The sequence below is a fragment of the Ostrinia nubilalis genome, chromosome 2, assembly GCF_963855985.1.
Source record: "Ostrinia nubilalis chromosome 2, ilOstNubi1.1, whole genome shotgun sequence".
Lineage (NCBI taxonomy): Eukaryota > Metazoa > Arthropoda > Insecta > Lepidoptera > Crambidae > Ostrinia > Ostrinia nubilalis.
This window is the reverse complement of record NC_087089.1, coordinates 9054459-9072790: the sequence shown is the minus strand read 5'-3', so window position 1 is coordinate 9072790 and position 18332 is coordinate 9054459. Positions and strand designations below refer to the sequence as shown.

At 36.4% G+C, this 18332-nt stretch overlaps 2 protein-coding genes across 3 annotated transcripts in view; one reads left to right on the top strand and one right to left on the bottom strand.

Moving 5' to 3' along the window:
• Positions 1-1817: 1817 nt before the first annotated feature.
• LOC135082315 (large ribosomal subunit protein uL2) lies at positions 1818-3786 on the bottom strand. Its single transcript, XM_063977109.1, has 6 exons — positions 3696-3786; positions 3405-3555; positions 3085-3241; positions 2648-2851; positions 2250-2408; positions 1818-1970 (listed from the first exon to the last, which is right to left on the bottom strand). Exons 2-6 carry the CDS (start codon positions 3540-3542, stop codon positions 1855-1857), a joined length of 774 nt encoding a protein of 257 aa, XP_063833179.1. The 5' UTR covers positions 3543-3555; positions 3696-3786; the 3' UTR covers positions 1818-1854.
• A 5807-nt stretch (positions 3787-9593) lies between these two features.
• Positions 9594-18332, top strand: part of LOC135082303 (cryptochrome-1-like) — a 30086-nt gene continuing 21347 nt past the window's right edge. The window contains exons 1-8 of one of the 2 annotated variants that reach the window (XM_063977101.1): positions 9594-9671; positions 14978-15256; positions 15496-15747; positions 16133-16317; positions 16436-16607; positions 16678-16903; positions 16985-17125; positions 17430-17581. In XM_063977101.1, coding sequence (XP_063833171.1) covers positions 15006-15256; positions 15496-15747; positions 16133-16317; positions 16436-16607; positions 16678-16903; positions 16985-17125; positions 17430-17581 — 1379 coding nt within the window. In that variant the 5' untranslated portion in view covers positions 9594-9671; positions 14978-15005. Of the gene's footprint in view, positions 9672-9708; positions 10088-14977; positions 15257-15495; positions 15748-16132; positions 16318-16435; positions 16608-16677; positions 16904-16984; positions 17126-17429; positions 17582-18332 lie in introns of those variants that run through there. The other variant, XM_063977093.1, reaches the window with a different exon arrangement.

Below are 18332 nucleotides of genomic sequence, written 5' to 3'. Positions count from 1 at the left end.
TGTCCAGGTCGAGTTTTCTTAACGCTCAAGCAGTCGTGATACCGTTTGAAGTAGGTCAAAAGTAATTTAATCGAGTTGTCGCAGGGGTCAAGTTGTCGGAGGGTTCGAGTGGTCGTAGGGTTCAGCTGTCGTATGGTCCAGCAGTCGTGAAACCATTTGAAGTAAGTCAAAAGTGTTGAGTGTTGAAAAAAATCAAGTTGTCGCAGGGTTTGAGTTGTCGCAGGGGTCGAGTTGTCACAGGAGTCGAATTGTCCCGGGGTCAAGCTGTCGTGATACCCATTGAAGTCGGTCAAAAGTGATTTTGTATGTATTTTTTCAGGGTTGCTTATGGATTCTTATTTTAGATATAACTTTTTTCTGAGACATGCATGTCACACTTGAGCTGTCATATTATAATAAAATTATAGTATTATCATGTACTATCATATTATAAGGTAGGTATTAAAGTGCTACAGTTCTGGGGACGTTTTGTCCCATTGTTCTTTTAGGAAACCATTCATAGTCATCATTACCATATACAAAGTGTCATCACCATAAGCCTAAATGATATGGTAATGATGTTAATGGTAATGACGAAAACGATTTTAAAATTATATAAAAATAATTGTCACCACTATTGGGACACCTCAATATCGCCATTTTTTTATTGTAATCACATGCTACAAAGTGCTAATTATTAGAAAAATATCGATATATAAAACTTACCAAATCGCACAAAATGGGAATGACGCGAGCCGATGACAAACTGCGAGTGTCTCTCGTTTTCGGAGTTTAAAAAGTCTCGGAGCTGCGTAAATTTTACGTGCATTCTGTTCTGTTACGAGCAACGAATTGAAGAGTGGGACGCGCGGACACAAGCGGGGATAAGTCGCGTCGCGGCCACATTAAAGAACCTTTGATGCTGCCGCGATGGCTATGACGATTTCTCGTGACAATATTTCAATTCATGATTCCATTTTATTGGCTAATACGATTTCAATATAATTTTGTTATTTTGTCACGGTAAATATGTACATTTTAAATTTATAATCAAAATCTGGTCTGTGTATAGGTAAAGTAAAAAAAATTAAAAGACAACGGCAAAGGTCAGTATTTTTACTGTGATGGTAATGACGTTTAGTGCGTGTTTTCTTGATTATCGAAATAACTTGAAGTATTTAATCAATATGGATCATGGCGCCTTATGTGGAAACTTGTATGAATCGTTATTCAGAAGTTTAATTTACCAGAACTACAACAGTTTTTTTTTTATCGATCGGAACATAAGTTTTTTACTGTTTCGCGGATTTACCCAACCACAGTATTTTGATACTCGATGCCTCCTTACGCTTTTTTAAAGCAAACCTAACTCGAAAACCTAATTCATAGATAAGAATAAGTACTACGACCTAATTTTCAAAAAACCTATCGTAAACCGGATGTACCTACATTATAACTAATTCTCTAAAACTTTATCTATCGATAAATAACTTAACTCTCAAGAATCCCAAGTAATCGAAAACCTATTCATCGAAAAGTAAGAATGTTTATAAGTATGTCTTGTAGCTATCGCAAAACCTAACTCGCGCGAAAACGTAGTTTGGAAAATCTGTGATGGAAAACCTATAAAGGAACGTTATAGCTCATCTTCGAATCGAACATTCTGATCGCGCATGTTTGCTTTTGACGGCGCGGCAGCCACATAAAAAGCCCAACAAAAGCCGGACAGGCCGGACAAGTCCCTAAAAAGCCAAACATGTCCGGCTATAGCCGGAAACCTGGCAACCCAAATAGCTAAAATAAGAAGAACTACATAGGGTACAAATAAAAACCATAAGTTTGATTTTGTGTTTTTTATTTTGCATAAAATTATATTTACGCCTCCTTCTTGGTGTCGGTCTTGCCACCACGAATTCTTCCGGTCCTGCGCGCAGCAATAAGACCGACCTTGCGACCGGCTGATGTTCCTCGCTTGACAGTCGATGCCTTACCTGTAAAATGAAATAAAATATAACTGTAGAACATAATAACATAGCACCAGTATTCATTCAGAACTTTAATTTAGGTAAATGCCCATAAATATTTTCTGATGGCAAATTATTTCTAAATAAAGTTCTATCTTATTTAGCTTTATATGTAGTAATTTTTAATTTAATGTTATAAACCTTTTTATTATGGAATTTTAATTAACTCAGGATGGCCACAAGCAATCACATCCAATAATGAGTTATGATTTATTAAAACAACAAATGTGAAGTTCCGATACTTACCAATGTGTTGATGGTTACCACCTCCGTGAGGATGCTCCACAGGGTTCATGGTAACACCACGCACGTACGGCCAGCAGTTACGCTTCACCTTATACTTGTGGTACGCACGCCCAGCCTTCAGGATGGGTTTGTCAATACGTCCACCACCAGCGACAATACCTGAAAGTGTTTTGAATATTGTTAAAATAATCATACAACTAGTATTGAGTGAAGAATTGAAATCTGTTGCCTCAGAAAGAGCCTCTTGTGTAATCAATGATCTTCAGAGTAGGTAAGTAGAAAGTCATCATGAACAAATAAAAACAATGATACCTTTACATTTATAAATAAATTGTAATCAAGGTAACAATGTTTTGACAGTTTAATATATCATTTTAGCAATATAAATAAATACTCACCAACCATTCCTCTGTTGCTTGATGGGAGAACTTTCTTGGCTCCAGAAGGAAGCTTTACCCTGGTACGTTTGGCATCAGGATTGTGTCCGATAACGGTGGCAAAGTTTCCGGAAGCACGGGCTAGTCGGCCTCGGTCACCCATCTTCTCTTCCAAGTTGCATACAATGGTACCCTCAGGCATAGCACCCACGGGCATGACATTACCTGTAAAAATATTATTTATCAGATTTATTGACACTAATATTTTAAAGAAAGAAAGATTTTTGATTATTTGTATTGAATATTCTCTGAAACTACTGGACTGATTAACAAGTCCTACATTAACTGATAAATATAGGCTGTGCAAAGTTTCATTGTATTACGTTATCCAATGAAAGACATGGGTATACTCTTACTGAAAGCTAGTAAGTATAGATAGGTTAGGGCAAAGAACTTACCAACTTCAAGTGTAGCCTTCTTTCCGCAGTATACGAACTGGCCAGTGTAGAGACCCTCGGGAGCAATGAACAGTTCCTTGCGCGTCTTAAACTTGTAGGGGTCACGGAAGTGAACAACCGCCAGAGGTGCTCCTCGGCCGGGGTCGTGGATGATATCCTACGCAACAACACTAGTTGAAACAAAAATGCAACATTTAATTTTCAACGCCTCTTGAACGTTGCAATAAAGAGGGTTATGAAGCAATTTGCATCGTGGTCAAAGCATCAAAGATTAGTGAGAAATGTCAAAGGACTGAGGACACAAAAACAATGGGTTTTACCTTCACTACACCCTTGATGTATCCATGACGTTCGGCATAATCCAAGGAGCGGAGTTTAGGCGCTCCTTTCCTTTTCTTCGTGTGTGAAACGAAGACTGAGCCGGCACCTTTACGCTGAGCACGAATCACACGACCCATGGTTGTTCCCTCACTGAAAATGTATACACCTAAATTTTAACGGAATCGTAAACAATATTTATGAGGCTAGCTTTATTTCACAGTAACTCTACAAAATACTACTTTTACCACTAGATTATTACGGATTTAAATTATTTACAAATTATCACGTACATTTACGCAGAGGGTCACTTTTGAAAGAACTAAAACCACAGACAAGACTAATTTAGAGATGCGACTAAATAATCGATTAATCATATATGAAATAATCAATTTAATTATTCGATCATATCAAGGAATTAATCGATACTATTGAAATAAAATTAATTAGTTTCGATGATTACGGAATTAATTCAGCGCCTCTCGATTCCTACAAACAAAACCTCACTGTTCTGGAAAAGTGTGGCAATAGCTACTCTCACTCATTACTGGATGCATTGATTAACGGTATCTTTCCGTTTGATAGATAGATAGATAGATAAATGGTTTATTTGCAAAACACATTGACACACAAGAAGCAAAAAGTAAGATTAATAAACACAGGAGTAGCAGGAAAGATATAGTACATTACAAAGAGAAAGAAAGAAAATCCTGCGCGCTAAGGTATAAGTGTGCCGCAGCGATGCAAAAAAGCAGAGAGCTCAGTGTAGACACTGCTCTGAAATGAGCAGAACACTGATTTTCAGCTCTTGCTTGAAAAAAAAAAGAAGGAAGGAAGACGCACGTGAATGGTAGAGAATAAGGTGGTGAAAATGTTGTACTATTGTAAACCTACATAAATATCAGAAATTAGGGAAATATAATAACTATAACTATTGTTCTTATATGGTTTATACATACATATACTATCTGTCTATGAAAAGGAGTATGAGACTTAATAGTGTAAAATGGAGAATTTAGTTACCTACTTTATATCTACAATAATTTTACATGGCTGAAAATGATGATGACGATGAATATAATATAATATTTTTACATAAATAACAAATACAAAATAATGAGGCATTCAGTGTGCAGGTGTATGATAATGAATGATATACCCACATTTATGTTTATGATTAATAACAATAATAAAATAATGATATCATATCCACTCAAGCCACCACAGGCTAACTCCGCCTCCCAGGCACAAGTGCTTTAGGCAACTTAATCCGCGTTTGGCCAAATTACTTTTCGCCAAATTTCACTTCGCAAACAACTTATCGCCAAAGTTTCATTTCCCAAATGAACTTTTAGCAACTGTTCTTTTCGCAACTATTTCATTTGGTCAAATTATCATTTGGTAAAATTTTAATTGGCAAATGTTTATATAGCAAATGTTTTATTTTGCCAAATATCGTCGACGTCGTCGAACAACGTCGTATGATCGCAACCGTCAAAATCTGTTTTTTTGCATTAAACTACTCTAAAATAGCCCCTTTATAAACAAATTTTTTATTTTTTCAAAATTCGTAATAATATCGAAGATACAGAATCGAACACCGACGGATGTGATTATTCTAACGCAGTACAGAGACGTGTTTGTGCAAGCGTCATTGTACTTCGGAAGACTGCACATCGTTTGTTGAAATAGCTTATACATTTGTATTCGTATTGATATTGAATGTATCTAGAATTTCGTCTTTATATCTATAAGTTTGGACACTTTATCGTTTTGATGACTGAAAGTCACAACCATCTCTTTACTAGGGAAGTCAGATAAAAAAAAACTGTGACGTACGTACACACCCGTCGTTGTACTAGGAAGTTCGAAAATAAAAGAAACAGTGTCCTTTTGTTTTTATTTTATGGTATTTGTAGGTAGATTGATGAGTATAAACATAATGAATGTTTGGTACAAAATAATTGTTTTTGGTGGCGGATGTACTGAACTAACATTGTTCTAAGGACTTTTGTTTGACGTTTGATCAGAACCATCGTTGTACTTCGGTAAAGTTTGGTAATTTTGACGTCGGATATACACAACCGACTTTGTACTAGGGACGGGTATTCCAATTGCGTCTTTGTTCTATTTTTAAATTGCTTAAAAAACAAAATAAAAAATTGAGACTACAATAATTTGATTTTAATGTGTTTCTTTTTGACGATTTGTTACTCAAAATAAACATTGTGTTAAAAATAAAGTTTTTTTTGCGTATACAGGATGACATCTTGTAATGAGTGAACATCCTTGTAAAGGATTATAGTGCATGTCATTTGCAATCAAATTAGATAAGTATTTGCCTACGCAAAACACAATGTAATTTTTCCATACAAAAAATCAAAATAATAATAATTAATATCCCGTCGCTGATTTTAAATTTTCCTGCTTGTAAGCTAAGGTAGAAAAAGCCCAAACTATAAATAATAAAAGACTTTATTAAACACACAGTAAAACATAAAAGTAATAAAATAAAAGAAAAAAGTGTGATAAAGGGGCGCCCGCTCAATTTTTATCGGAACACCATGTTAGGATGTCCCTATTAAAACTGAGAAATGCTTGACTTTTGCCTAAGCATATGCCTACATAAATAAATTGGTTACAATAACCTGTTATCCCTTACAAGGATGTTCACTTATTACACGTCACCCTGTAAGTATAGGTAAGCTTAGAAAGCTTTTCGTCTTTATTTTATTCATTTCTAAGTAGCACTTACACCGTCAAATCAATGCCCCCTTTACCCTTTCAAGCAGATCCCAACATTATTCAAAAAATGCAAGATCTTATAGGTGATAGTTTTTGCATCCAGTGCCTTCCTGCTACCTTTATGAGATCATCGTTCCGCCTTGGTTTGTGGGTGGATGTCGCACGCTTCGTTTTTTGGTATGCCGCCTACTCCAGAACCTTGGTGCCCCATTGGCCGTAAGTTTTGCGTACTATGTGTCCTGCCTATTGTCACTCAGCATGCTAATCTGTCGGGATATGTCATCGACTTTAGTTTGTTTACGGACCTCCCTCATTTATGATTTGATCTCGTAAAGAAACACTGACATAACCCTTGCTATAGCACTCCGTGCAACTTTGAGCTTCTTTGAGAGCCAACGTTTTGGACCTATAATAGGGTAACACACACTGATGGTAGACTCGTCTTTAGGCACTTTAGGATTTTGGACGAAAAGATGTCTAGTTTTCCGGATACTGCCCAGTCGAGGTAGATTCGTCGATTGACCTCTTTCTCGAAGTTGGACCTACCTAGCTAAATCTTTTGTCCAAGGTAGACATCCTACTTGTCAACAATCTCAAGAATTGAGATCCCAACCGAACTTGGGTAGGGTGCAACATGGACATTCGACATAAGCTCATTTTTTCCATGTTCATCCAAAGGCCCCGTTGGGATACTCGATTAAGGTCTTTAATATTGTGTCGAGGTCTTCCAAAGATTCTGCCATGACCATAATATTATCGTCGGCATACCTAAGGTGAGTGTTGTACTCGTCGTTGATATTTATGCCGAATCCTTTCATTCCAGGAGTTGGACAGGTGAACAGTTTTGGAAATAGGTATAAAATCTCCCAGCCTTACGCCTCGCTGTAGTGGAATCGCGCTCGTGGTCTGCTTCTGTATTCGGGCCGGATTGATGCGTTCATGTAGAAGTACTTCAGTACCTCGATGTAACGAGAGTCGATACAGGGACCGGCCGCGGTGCAGGGAGAGATTGCAGCACTGCCCAAATCTCGATCAAATCGAAGGCCTTCTCATAGTCCACGAACTCCAAGCATAGTGGCAAGTTATACTCTTCGATCTTCTGCATAACCTGCCGCAGTATATGGATGTGGTTTATCTATCCTTGATTTTTGTTAATTTTCTTTGATACCTATTGTCTTTATTTATAAATTAATTAATAATCAAACCTAATAAACAATGTTTTTTATTTATTTCCTCCAACTTTCTTCATCATCCGACGGGTACACATGGCAGAAGTTCCGTAGAATAATGACTAAAAGTGACATACGTCATATATTTGATTAAAAAAATTCGCAGAACAACGACGGTTTATCACATACATCCTCAAATTGTCCATAGAACAATGACGCATGTGATTTTTACAAAAAACTAAGTATTTTTGGAGATGGGTACATAGTTTATATAAAATAACATCTTTATGTTTATAACATCCCCAAATTTGAAACCGATCAGCTAAGTAGTTTTTTTTGTAGACACAAAAAACCGGTTCCAAAACTTCAAAACGCTCTCCTGGAAACTTAACATTTTGCAGATACGTCGTTGTTCGACGACGCCGACGATATTATATCCCAAATAATTTGTTTGGTCAAATTGACACTTCACATAACTACCCACCGTTACCCACAAATCAAAGCATAAGGCACATGATCATGGTTTTCACAAGAATTTTATGTAACACAAAGAGATTTCAGAAAATAGTATGGTTGCAAAAAGTAGGTATTGCAGAAAATAGTATACTATTAGTAATACTATTTTCTGCAACATTTTCTGCAAAAATATTAACCGCATTAAGATGCGCGAAGGCGAGTGAAGCGTGCCGCGGCAGCGGCCGCCGAGCGCTAGAATCACCTCTATTGTGAATGAATCATTTGGAAATTTCGATAAAGAGAATGAAATAAGAAAATTAATTAAGAACAAATTTTATATTAACTACCCACTAAATAAAATAATAACCACAAGCTAATTTGTATGCATTCTATGCACCAATCAAATTATTTTGTAAATAGTTTATCGTGAAACATTTTTGCCAAATGAAACATTTGGCAAAACATACTTTGCCAAACAATAATTTGCTAAACAATAATATGCCAAAAATGACATTTGCGAATTAAAATTTTGCAATAAGTTGTTTTGCCAAATGAGAATTTGCCAAATAAAAATTTGCGAAACGTTGTTTGCGATGTGATAATTTGGAAAACGTTTTTTGGCCAAACATTAGTAATCCATTGCACAAAATGTGAATGTGTTTCATACGAAAGAAGGAGATGTTTGTTTTTATACGCGATTTATTTTCGTTAATATGTATGAATAAAAATTAATAAACATTTTTCCAGCAAAAATCCTGAGTCTTCTTATCCGATCAAATTGAATAATAATATTTTTTGTAGCACATCACTATATTCACAGATAAAGTACACTTTGGAGCTGCAACGGACAAAGTCACCTTGTCCAAAAACTCGCAGGCACCCATGTCGTAGTGCTGCTGCTGTATCTACGCACGGTGCGGTGACATTCTTTTGTAATAAAAATAAAAATGGTTTAAAAAGAGCTACGTTTACACTGTTCCATTTTTTAATTAATTCTATTTTTATTTATACTTACTATGAAAATGATTTTCAGATTGCTATTGTGCAAACGATATAAAGTTTTTAAAACAAAAAAGATTCGTAGATAGGTACTTCGGATATTATTTTAGCCATAAACGCTGTTTTTGCAAAATGATTTTATTTATCTAGCTATTTTTTATGATAATTATGTTGCTTGCTTCCTATCAGTAAGGAACTTTTCTTCCATTAAAGTAAAGTAAAGTAAAAAAGTATTTATTACTAAAAGATGTCACATTGTACAAATTATTCTGGCGGTTTCTGCACTAAGCAAGAAAGCTTGTAAATACTTTTATTCGTTGACTTACATGTCGGAGGCATGCTGATTGAACGTAAGATGATTGATTTACAAACCTATTATACCTAATTTTACTCTACGATTTCGTAAGAACGAAGGAAAAATTACTTAGTTTAGAACAAAAAAGGAAGATACGGCGCATCTCAAAGGACACTAAATTATTTTATGTAATTTTTTTTTGTAAATATGTATTATCTATTTATGTATTATATGTATAGTACAGTAGTACTACAGCAGTATAGTAGTAGTAGTATAGTAGTAATACAGCTATTAAATTTAAGTTTGTAAATTCATTTTAAAAATCTTTAACATGTAAATAAAATGGATTATTGTTAATAAAAAAATGTTGCAGTACCTACTATAACTTCTATCGAATTCGTAGCTATTCGTATGATAGAATATAGAAGAAGTACATACCTTACCTAGGTACAAAATAAAATAGTAACAAATAAAGTTCAAGAAAGATGTCACAACACTATAGTGAATAAATAAAAATAGTGTTGTTTCTTTATTGTTGTCAAGTGTCAAACAAAAAAGTTTCCGTGAAAAATTGTTTTGATTCGGAATATTACCAAATTAATTAGGTATGCAATTTTTAATTATTGAGAATAATTTACTGTGTGAGCGTAGCTTTAAGTCACGTTGTAGTCACGTTGCAAGCGGCGTGGACTTTTCTGACAACTGTGTGGTTTTCTACGATACGATAGAGTTTGTTTGCTTCTTGTCGTTTTTACTAAGCACGGCGTGATGAATTCATGTTCTGGAGCAAGAAAATAGGAATAAACACATCTAACGGTGTAGTGCGAGGTTTCAACTAGAATTCAGTGCTAAAAGTGATTAAAACAAATCAAACTTCTAAGCGGTTACACTGTGTAATACTTGTCTTTATTTCTCCAATAGTGTTTTTAATTTTGTAACAAAATAACAGTGACTCTTTGAACTCGCCAGTGGATTACAATTATCCGGGCCAGCTTTACTGTAATATCAAGGATATTCAAAGGTATTTTATATTTTGCCTCATAATTTTATGGATTTCTAGGTTTGCTTCTCCTCTCTATCACACTCTTTTTGAAAGCCATAAGTTGAAGCAGGATGGCATGACATTTTAGCTACCTATGTTCTAAGTAGTTAGGTATAAAAGGGAAGTTATTCAACTTAAAGCTTGAAAAGGCTTCAGACCTCACATGTTTTATGTACTGAGCTTGGAATTGGGAAACTGATGGGGAAACTCAAGCCTTAGAAACAACGAAGTTTACAAACATTTGTAGTCTATGAAAATAGGTTTAGATTGTGAAAGGGGCTATAAATAAAAATGGCAACAAATAGGTAGTTAATTATTTCAAAATGATAGACTTGTTCTAATAAATAAAATATGATGATACATTTGGTAATAAGCTTAGTTGTAATCTGTATTTTTTTTTCTCATAAGACATCGTTTAAAGACAAATCTGTTCATGATGAATGAAAAAACACTACCTAAATACATAAGATCAGAGGGCTTACTTAAATTGGAAAATGTCTAACATAAGTGCTTTGCTGATTTCTGTCCTATTTTTTGTGTGATTATTTGTCTGTATATCAAAATTGTTTCTTTCCCTAATATAAATAAATAAAATAAAATAAATAAATAAGATGCCATTTTTTATTAACAGCCTGCTTTGAAGCATAGGTGAAGCACAACAAATAATAAATCTACAATTCTTTTAACTTCATTTACTAAATCAATATTTGGGCTTGAGGGCTTGAGTTTTTCTAGATGTTGGGGGTTGTAGTGGGACTACAGAACCCCTCACCTAATTTTCTTTCATCATAATGATTGAATCCCATTGACTTCTCTCTTCTCTGCAGATGCAACAATAAATTCTTCTAACTTTAAAATAACTAAATAAAACAGGACATGTAGGACAGCCTTAGTATTTTTTCAGGTTTAAAAATATTATTTTATATTAATTTATTTTATCCTTTTCTGCTTAAAGTATTTTTTTTATTTTATTTTATTTTATTTTATGAAAAGTAAAATACACTACTAAAATATTTTTATGTTGAACCCTGCTTCTTTTTCACTATAATAAATAAAATTACCTAATGTCAGGCTCTGGCTCTACCCTGTTTTCATACTAGTTTGTATGAAGACCTGCTAAGTTAAGATCAAAGCAACACTATGCTAAAAAATATATTTTCGGTTTACAATTTACTGTATAATTCTAGCAGCAATGTGTAATTGTTAAAGATTTAGTAGAAGGTTAAGTAAAATCTAGTTAAAAAGTGTAAAAAAATTAAAAAGACTACACAATACTCACCTACTGTTTTTACACTTTGTAATGCTTATGCAATAGCAGCATGCTTACCTTAGTATTATGTATTTTTTATGTTTTAATGACACAGCTGATAGCAGAACCAATGAAATTTGAGATAGTTATTTATTGTTTCAATTGCTTGCTAGCTGGTAGGTAGTTCATGTGGGTAAAACTTTAGGCTAGACCTTATAAAGCCTACTCATATTGCATGTGGCACAGGTATATGATATACAGTTACTTACTGTTCTACACTTGCGAGCAAAAGTATGGAATCACTCAAATGAAGTTGTTTCCACCCGATCTTGTGTACTAACCAATTTGTTAGTAACAAAAAAAGTAGCACCATTTTAAAGATTAAACTTTTAACTTTAAATTGATACCAAATTCATTTAAATCACAATCTATTAATCAAGAAGCTTTGGAGTTTCGGTGTGCATGGTAACTTGCTGAGATGGGTCGATTCTTACATCAGAAATCGAAGTCAAGCTGTCTGTATTAAAGGGTACTGCTCAAGCTTTCTACCAATCCCATCGGGTGTGCCCCAGGGATCGCACCTTGGTCCCGTGCTGTTTTCTATATACATTAATGACATGAGCAGTATCTTGCGTAACTGCAACCACCTACAATATGCAGACGACACCAAAATATTCGGAACCATTAAGGATGTGGGTGACTGTTACAAACTGCAGTCTGATCTAGATTCTCTTAGTAAATATTGTTTAGAAAACCAATTGTTCTTAAATACTGATAAATGTTTTGTGATAACATATACACGAAAAAAGAAACCCCTACTTTTTAATTACAACTTAAATAACATGGTCTTAAATAGAGTCGATAGAATTCGTGATTTGGGCATAATAATGGATAGTCAGCTCTCATTTAAACCACACATAGATGCTATAATCCAAAGATCTTATCATAATCTAGGTTTCATTACCAGAATATCTAAACCTTTCCAGAAATTGATTACCTTTAAAATTCTGTATTTTTGTTTTGTCCGTTCAATACTGGATTTCGGGTGTACCATCTGGAACCCTCACTTCAAGCAGGATATTGATCGCATAGAGAAAATCCAAAGAAAATTTATAAAAGTATTAAATTATCGTAGTAACCACAGCTCGGATGTGTCATACTGTGATTCTTTAAAAACACGCAAGTTACTTACCCTACAGAACCGTCGAAAACAATTTGATCTAGTATTTCTTTTTAAATTATTGAACTCCCATGTAGACTCCCCGAACTTATTATCGAAAATAAATTTTGTTGTCAAAACTCGTTTGCCTGCACGCTCCTCACGTACCATTAAAATGTTTGTGCCACCATTATCTCGTAAAAATTATACTCGAAATAACTACATTACTCGCTGCCTTAATATGTACAACACTGAATTTTCCAACATAGATTTATTTAATAATTCCATAAACACAATTAAGTCCAAGCTCACCAAACAACTTTTGTAATTTAATGATTAAGAAAGAGTCGATAATTGTTTAGTTTTTTTCGAATATGCACTTGCACTTGCACACCTTTAGTTTAAATACCATTGTAAACTTATAAACCTATCATGGATGTACTTAAACTTTAGAAATGTTATTGTCTTGTAACTATCTGTTCATTTAATTGTTACTTTTGGGCACTCGTTGTCTTTTTTCTTAGTTACTATTTTTGTTTAGAAGTGATATTTGTAATGACTGTTTTTGTGCCAAATAAATAGAAAAAAAAAAAAAAAAAAATCACATCAGTATTTAAAAAGATATCCCGCCTAATGTGAAGAAGTAAGGAAAAAGACATGTATCAACTGTTTGATACGTCGCGAGTTGCAGCCTATTTACCCCCCATTAAAGCAAATGTTTTCAGATTTTTGCTTTCACACGTTGATCCATACACATCTCCGCTTCTTTTGACACTTTACCTGGGATTCTACACCTTTAGAAGCAGCACAAATCGTTGCACTATTGCAAGAAGGGCTCAGCCAGCGGGCTGTCGCACATCAGCTCCACATAAGCCAGTCCTGGGTTTCGAAAGTTTTAAGACTCTTTCGGGAGACTGGTGGCTTTATCCCGAGACCAAGTTCTAAACATTGCCGGTGCACATCGCAGAGGGAAAACCGTTTTTTCATTTCAACTTCTCTACGAAATCGTCATTTGACTGATATCGACGTCCAGCAAGAGCTCAGAAATGTTCGTAGGATAGCTGTTAGCAAGTGGACAGTTCGTCTAAGATATAAACAATAGAATTTGACTCCAAAAAGGCCTGCCACAGGCTTGAAACTGACGGCAGGTCACCGATAAGCACGCTTTCAATTTGCTCCTACACATTTCGATGGGAAGTCGAGCAAGCCACCCCCATAAGCCAATGTTTTAACGAACCAGCACTGCACAAATCGCTCCCCAGGCCGTCTATAGACCCGACCTCTTCGACTGCTGCACTGCAAAAACAGTCTGCATTCATCGGAGAACAAAACTCGCCTCCATTACTCGCCTGCCGAGTGCGAGCTAATTGAAAGTGTGCTTGTCGGTGACCTGCCGTCAGTTTCCAGCCTGTGGTAGGCCTTTTTGGAGTCAAATTTTATTGCTCATATCTTAGACGAACTGTGCACTCGCTAACATCTATCCCACGAACATTTCTGAGCTCTTGCTGGACGTCGATACCAGTCAAATGACGATTTCATAGAGAGGTTGACATGAAAAAACGGTCATTGCTCTGCGATGTGCACCGGCGCTGTTCAGAACTTGGTCTCGGGATAAAGCCACCAGTCTCCCAAAAGCGTCTTAAAACTTTCGAAACCCAGGACTGGCTTATGTGGAGCTGACGTGCGACAGCCCGCTGGCTGAGCCCTTCTTGCAACAGTGCAACGATTTGTGTTGCTTTTGTAGGTGTAGAATCCCAGGTAAAGTGTCAAAAGAAGCCGAGATGTGTATGGATCAACGTGTGAACGCAAAAATCCGAAAACACGTGCTTTTATAGGGGGTAAATAGGCCGCAACTCGCGACGTATCAAACAGTTGGTACATGTCTTTTTTCTTACTTCTTCACATCAGCCGGGATATCTTTTTTAATACCGGTGTGATTTAAATGAATTTGGTATCAATTTAAAGTTAAAAGTTTAATCTTTAAAATGGTGCTACTTTTTTTGTTACTAACAAATTCGTTAGTACACAAGATCGCGTGGAAACAACTTCATGTAAGTGATTCCATACTTTTGCTCGCGAGTGTATTTAGTGAGGTGCCACCAAACCTAGGCTAAGGGCTAGTTACACCAGTCATCTAAAAACATTCTTCAACATCTAAAGATAGCATTTTGTTATTATTATTTTTTTTTTTTTATGTGATACAAACGAGTTCATTTGCCAGTTATCTCCATGTGACACCTGTGAAACTGTATGTTACAGTTATCTTCCTGATAACTAATAATAGGGTATCAGGAACTTGTAAATGGTGGCTCTAAGTTTCTAGCAAATTCAGCTAGACATACGCCATGAATGAATATGTGCCATTAATTCGCAAATACCTTGAAATAATCGTATCGTCTAGCCCACATATCGATCTATTTTCTTGCTTGCGTAATTCAATGATAACCTTTTTTATTTGCAGTTAATGCCATGTGGGTGACGAGTTAGGTATGTCGGCTGCAGCGGAGACGCTGCCGACAGCGTCAAGTGCGCGCACGCATGCGACCCTAGCGACCGCCCCCACCGCCCCGCAGCGCTGTTCCACCGGGAAACACATCGTTCATTGGTTCCGCAAAGGCCTCCGACTCCACGACAACCCGGCCTTGAGAGAGGGCCTCAGCGACGCAGTCACATTCCGATGTGTCTTCATAATCGATCCCTGGTTCGCTAGCTCGTCGAATGTTGGGATAAACAAATGGAGGTAGTTATTTTTTAGCACTTGTTTCTTTCATATTTCATTCTTTTAGCGAAGAGTTGTGGCTTCATTGAAGTTCATTGCCAGTAAAAACCAAATCGCGAAAGTAGAGTATGCACTTTCAAATCTCATTATCGCAGTTAAACCGACAACCAAGTCGTATCTGTTGACGTAGTTGAGTAAATAGTACAAACTCAAACTTTTCGCGGAGACTATTTACTGATAATTTCCAATTCATTATCCAGATTCTTGTTACAATGCCTGGAAGACCTGGACAGCAGTTTGAGGAAGCTAAATTCCCGGTTGTTCGTGGTGCGCGGACAACCGGCCGACGCCCTGCCGAAACTCTTTCGCGAGTGGGGCACCACAGAACTCACGTTCGAAGAAGATCCTGAGCCCTACGGTCGCGTCCGGGACCACAATATCATGTCCAAATGCCGAGAAGTCGGCATCACCGTCATATCTCGTGTTTCGCACACACTCTACAAATTAGATAAGTGAGTAAATATTTACACTTATCCAGTTATAACTACGTACTCAGACTGAATAATTGTGACGATTTTATTCATGCGTCATTTGTGACGGCACTAAAATAACTCGAAGATAAGTCAACTATTTACATTGCTTTGACTATTTCTATTGTTGGGTACCATTTGCGACGAATGAATGAAATAAGCCCATTGTATAACTTTAAAAATTTAATCGAAAATCTTCCAATTTTACGGTGCTTTAACTAAAAAGTTGCAACTGAAATGATTTCTATAAATAAAGTAAATTCGCGTCAAACAGGATTTCTAATCAGACATTAATTAAAAAATATGGCTATCAATTCTAGTGTAGGTACCTAGTACTTTTACTGAACGTTTTAATCGTTTTTCTTAGAATTATAGAGCGCAATGGTGGGAAAGCACCGTTGACATACCATCAGTTCCAAGCGCTGATAGCGAGTATGCCACCGCCGCCGCCCGCCGAACCCGCCATCTCGACGGAAACGCTAAACGGTGCCACGACGCCGGTCTCCGACGATCACGACGATCGCTTTGGAGTCCCTACCCTCGAGGAGCTTGGTATGTCGTCTACCCTCAACTTATGATATTGCAGAGGAATGAAATTAATTATCCTACTGCTCGAAAACAACTGCAACTGCTTGGAACGCTTTATTCTATAAGATATGTGCATTTGCAGGCTTCGAGACTGAAGGACTGAGGCCTCCGGTGTGGATTGGCGGTGAGAGCGAAGCTTTAGCTAGATTGGAGAGGCATCTCGAACGGAAAGCATGGGTAGCTTCATTTGGGCGGCCTAAAATGACACCGCAATCTCTATTGGCTAGCCAAACAGGGCTGTCACCCTATTTGAGGTGTGTAGGTGGCATTTTGTTAATGTTTTTCAATTCAAACTACGTCATACTAACTTTTGTGTTGCTCTAGGTTTGGCTGCTTATCAACAAGGCTATTCTACTACCAATTAACGGAATTGTATAAAAGAATCAAAAGGGTGCGACCACCTCTTTCTTTACACGGACAAATACTTTGGCGAGAATTTTTCTACTGCGCCGCAACGCGGAATCCAAATTTCGACCGTATGGAAGGCAATCCCATATGTGTTCAAATACCATGGGAGAAAAACCAGGAGGCTTTAGCAAAATGGGCGAACGTATGTATCACCTGAGTTTTTCTATACCTAGGATATATTATATTCATCAAAAATAGAAGCTGATTTTGAGTTGTGTTATAGGGTCAAACTGGTTTTCCATGGATTGATGCGATCATGATACAGCTAAGAGAGGAAGGCTGGATCCATCACCTGGCGCGACATGCCGTGGCATGCTTCCTTACCAGAGGTGACCTTTGGATTTCATGGGAGGAAGGAATGAAGGTATTTTGATATGTTATTAATTCAGCATTCATCCACGATGATGTTTGTCGATTTTCTGGGTCAAGTGGAATCAAGGTCCTTCCCCGGGAGCATTAGCTTACGCTATGTAGGCATCGAGATTTGATTTTAAGTTTAGCCAAAGTTGTTACGTAATGCAAAATCGAATCTTTTTTACGTAATAAAACAAAATTACGTAACAAGTATTTCCCACTTTTTTATGTCGATAAAATTTGAAAAGGTCAAAACCTTATTTTTGTTTAGATTATACAAAACAGGTAGTAATGAATGAATGTTGTATTATTAGGTGTTTGACGAGTTACTACTGGACGCGGATTGGTCGGTGAATGCGGGCATGTGGATGTGGCTCTCCTGCTCGTCTTTCTTCCAACAGTTCTTCCACTGCTACTGTCCTGTCCGCTTCGGAAGGAAAACTGATCCTAACGGGGATTTCATCAGGTACTTATTAACTATTCGATGTATAGATATTATGCTCCTAAATGTATGTGGAAGGCTATGAGATTGTTTTAATGATCTTGTTTACATTTTTTTCTTATAGGTATTTCCCTAGTCAATTCACAGAGACGCATACCTATTCAAGAAGAACGGTCATCTGTGACCCAGGCCCGACAGAAACGAGACATACCTCAGTTTTTTTGTCATGTCTTAATTAGTTAAATTATATATTTTTTATATTCGAAATCTATGTATAACACCAAATTATTACCCTTTGTTTTTGTTCAGGCGTCATACAAAAACTAATACAAAATGCCTATTTATCACCAAAATTGGTAAATGTATGTACCTAAATAGCTGCTATGGAATGTATCTAGGTGACCTGGAGATACAGCCGGATTATTCAGGGTGGAAACGAGAAGTTACAAAATCCAAAAATTCAATGTTACCAGCTTCCATAATCTGTAACCTATTATTGGTACCATTTTAAAAAGAGCTCGTGAAGCACTTTCAGAATCAGTAACTAGTTTTTCGATATCTTGTATAGTTTAGAAATAATCGAGTGCGGTCACTTATTGTTCCATATTTATAACCACTCTGTATAATCCGGTTGTATCTCCAGGTCACCTAGATACATTCCATAGCAGCTGTAATAGACATTTCGGTACATACATTTACCAATTTTGGTGATAAATAGGCATTTTGTATTAGTTTTTGTATAACGCCTGAACAAAAACAAAGGGTAATATTTTGG

What these genes read in the sequence shown, in the direction of transcription:
- LOC135082315 (XM_063977109.1), bottom strand. Translation starts at nt 3,542, where the DNA reads ATGGGTCGTGTGATTCGTGCTCAGCGTAAAGGTGCCGGCTCAGTCTTC. An exon ending in ACATCAAGGGTGTAGTGAAG is followed by an intron (nt 3,242 to 3,404) that starts GTAAAACCCATT and finishes GTTGTTGCGTAG; the next exon opens with GATATCATCCACGACCCCGG. An exon ending in GAAGGCTACACTTGAAGTTG is followed by an intron (nt 2,852 to 3,084) that starts GTAAGTTCTTTG and finishes ATATTTTTACAG; the next exon opens with GTAATGTCATGCCCGTGGGT.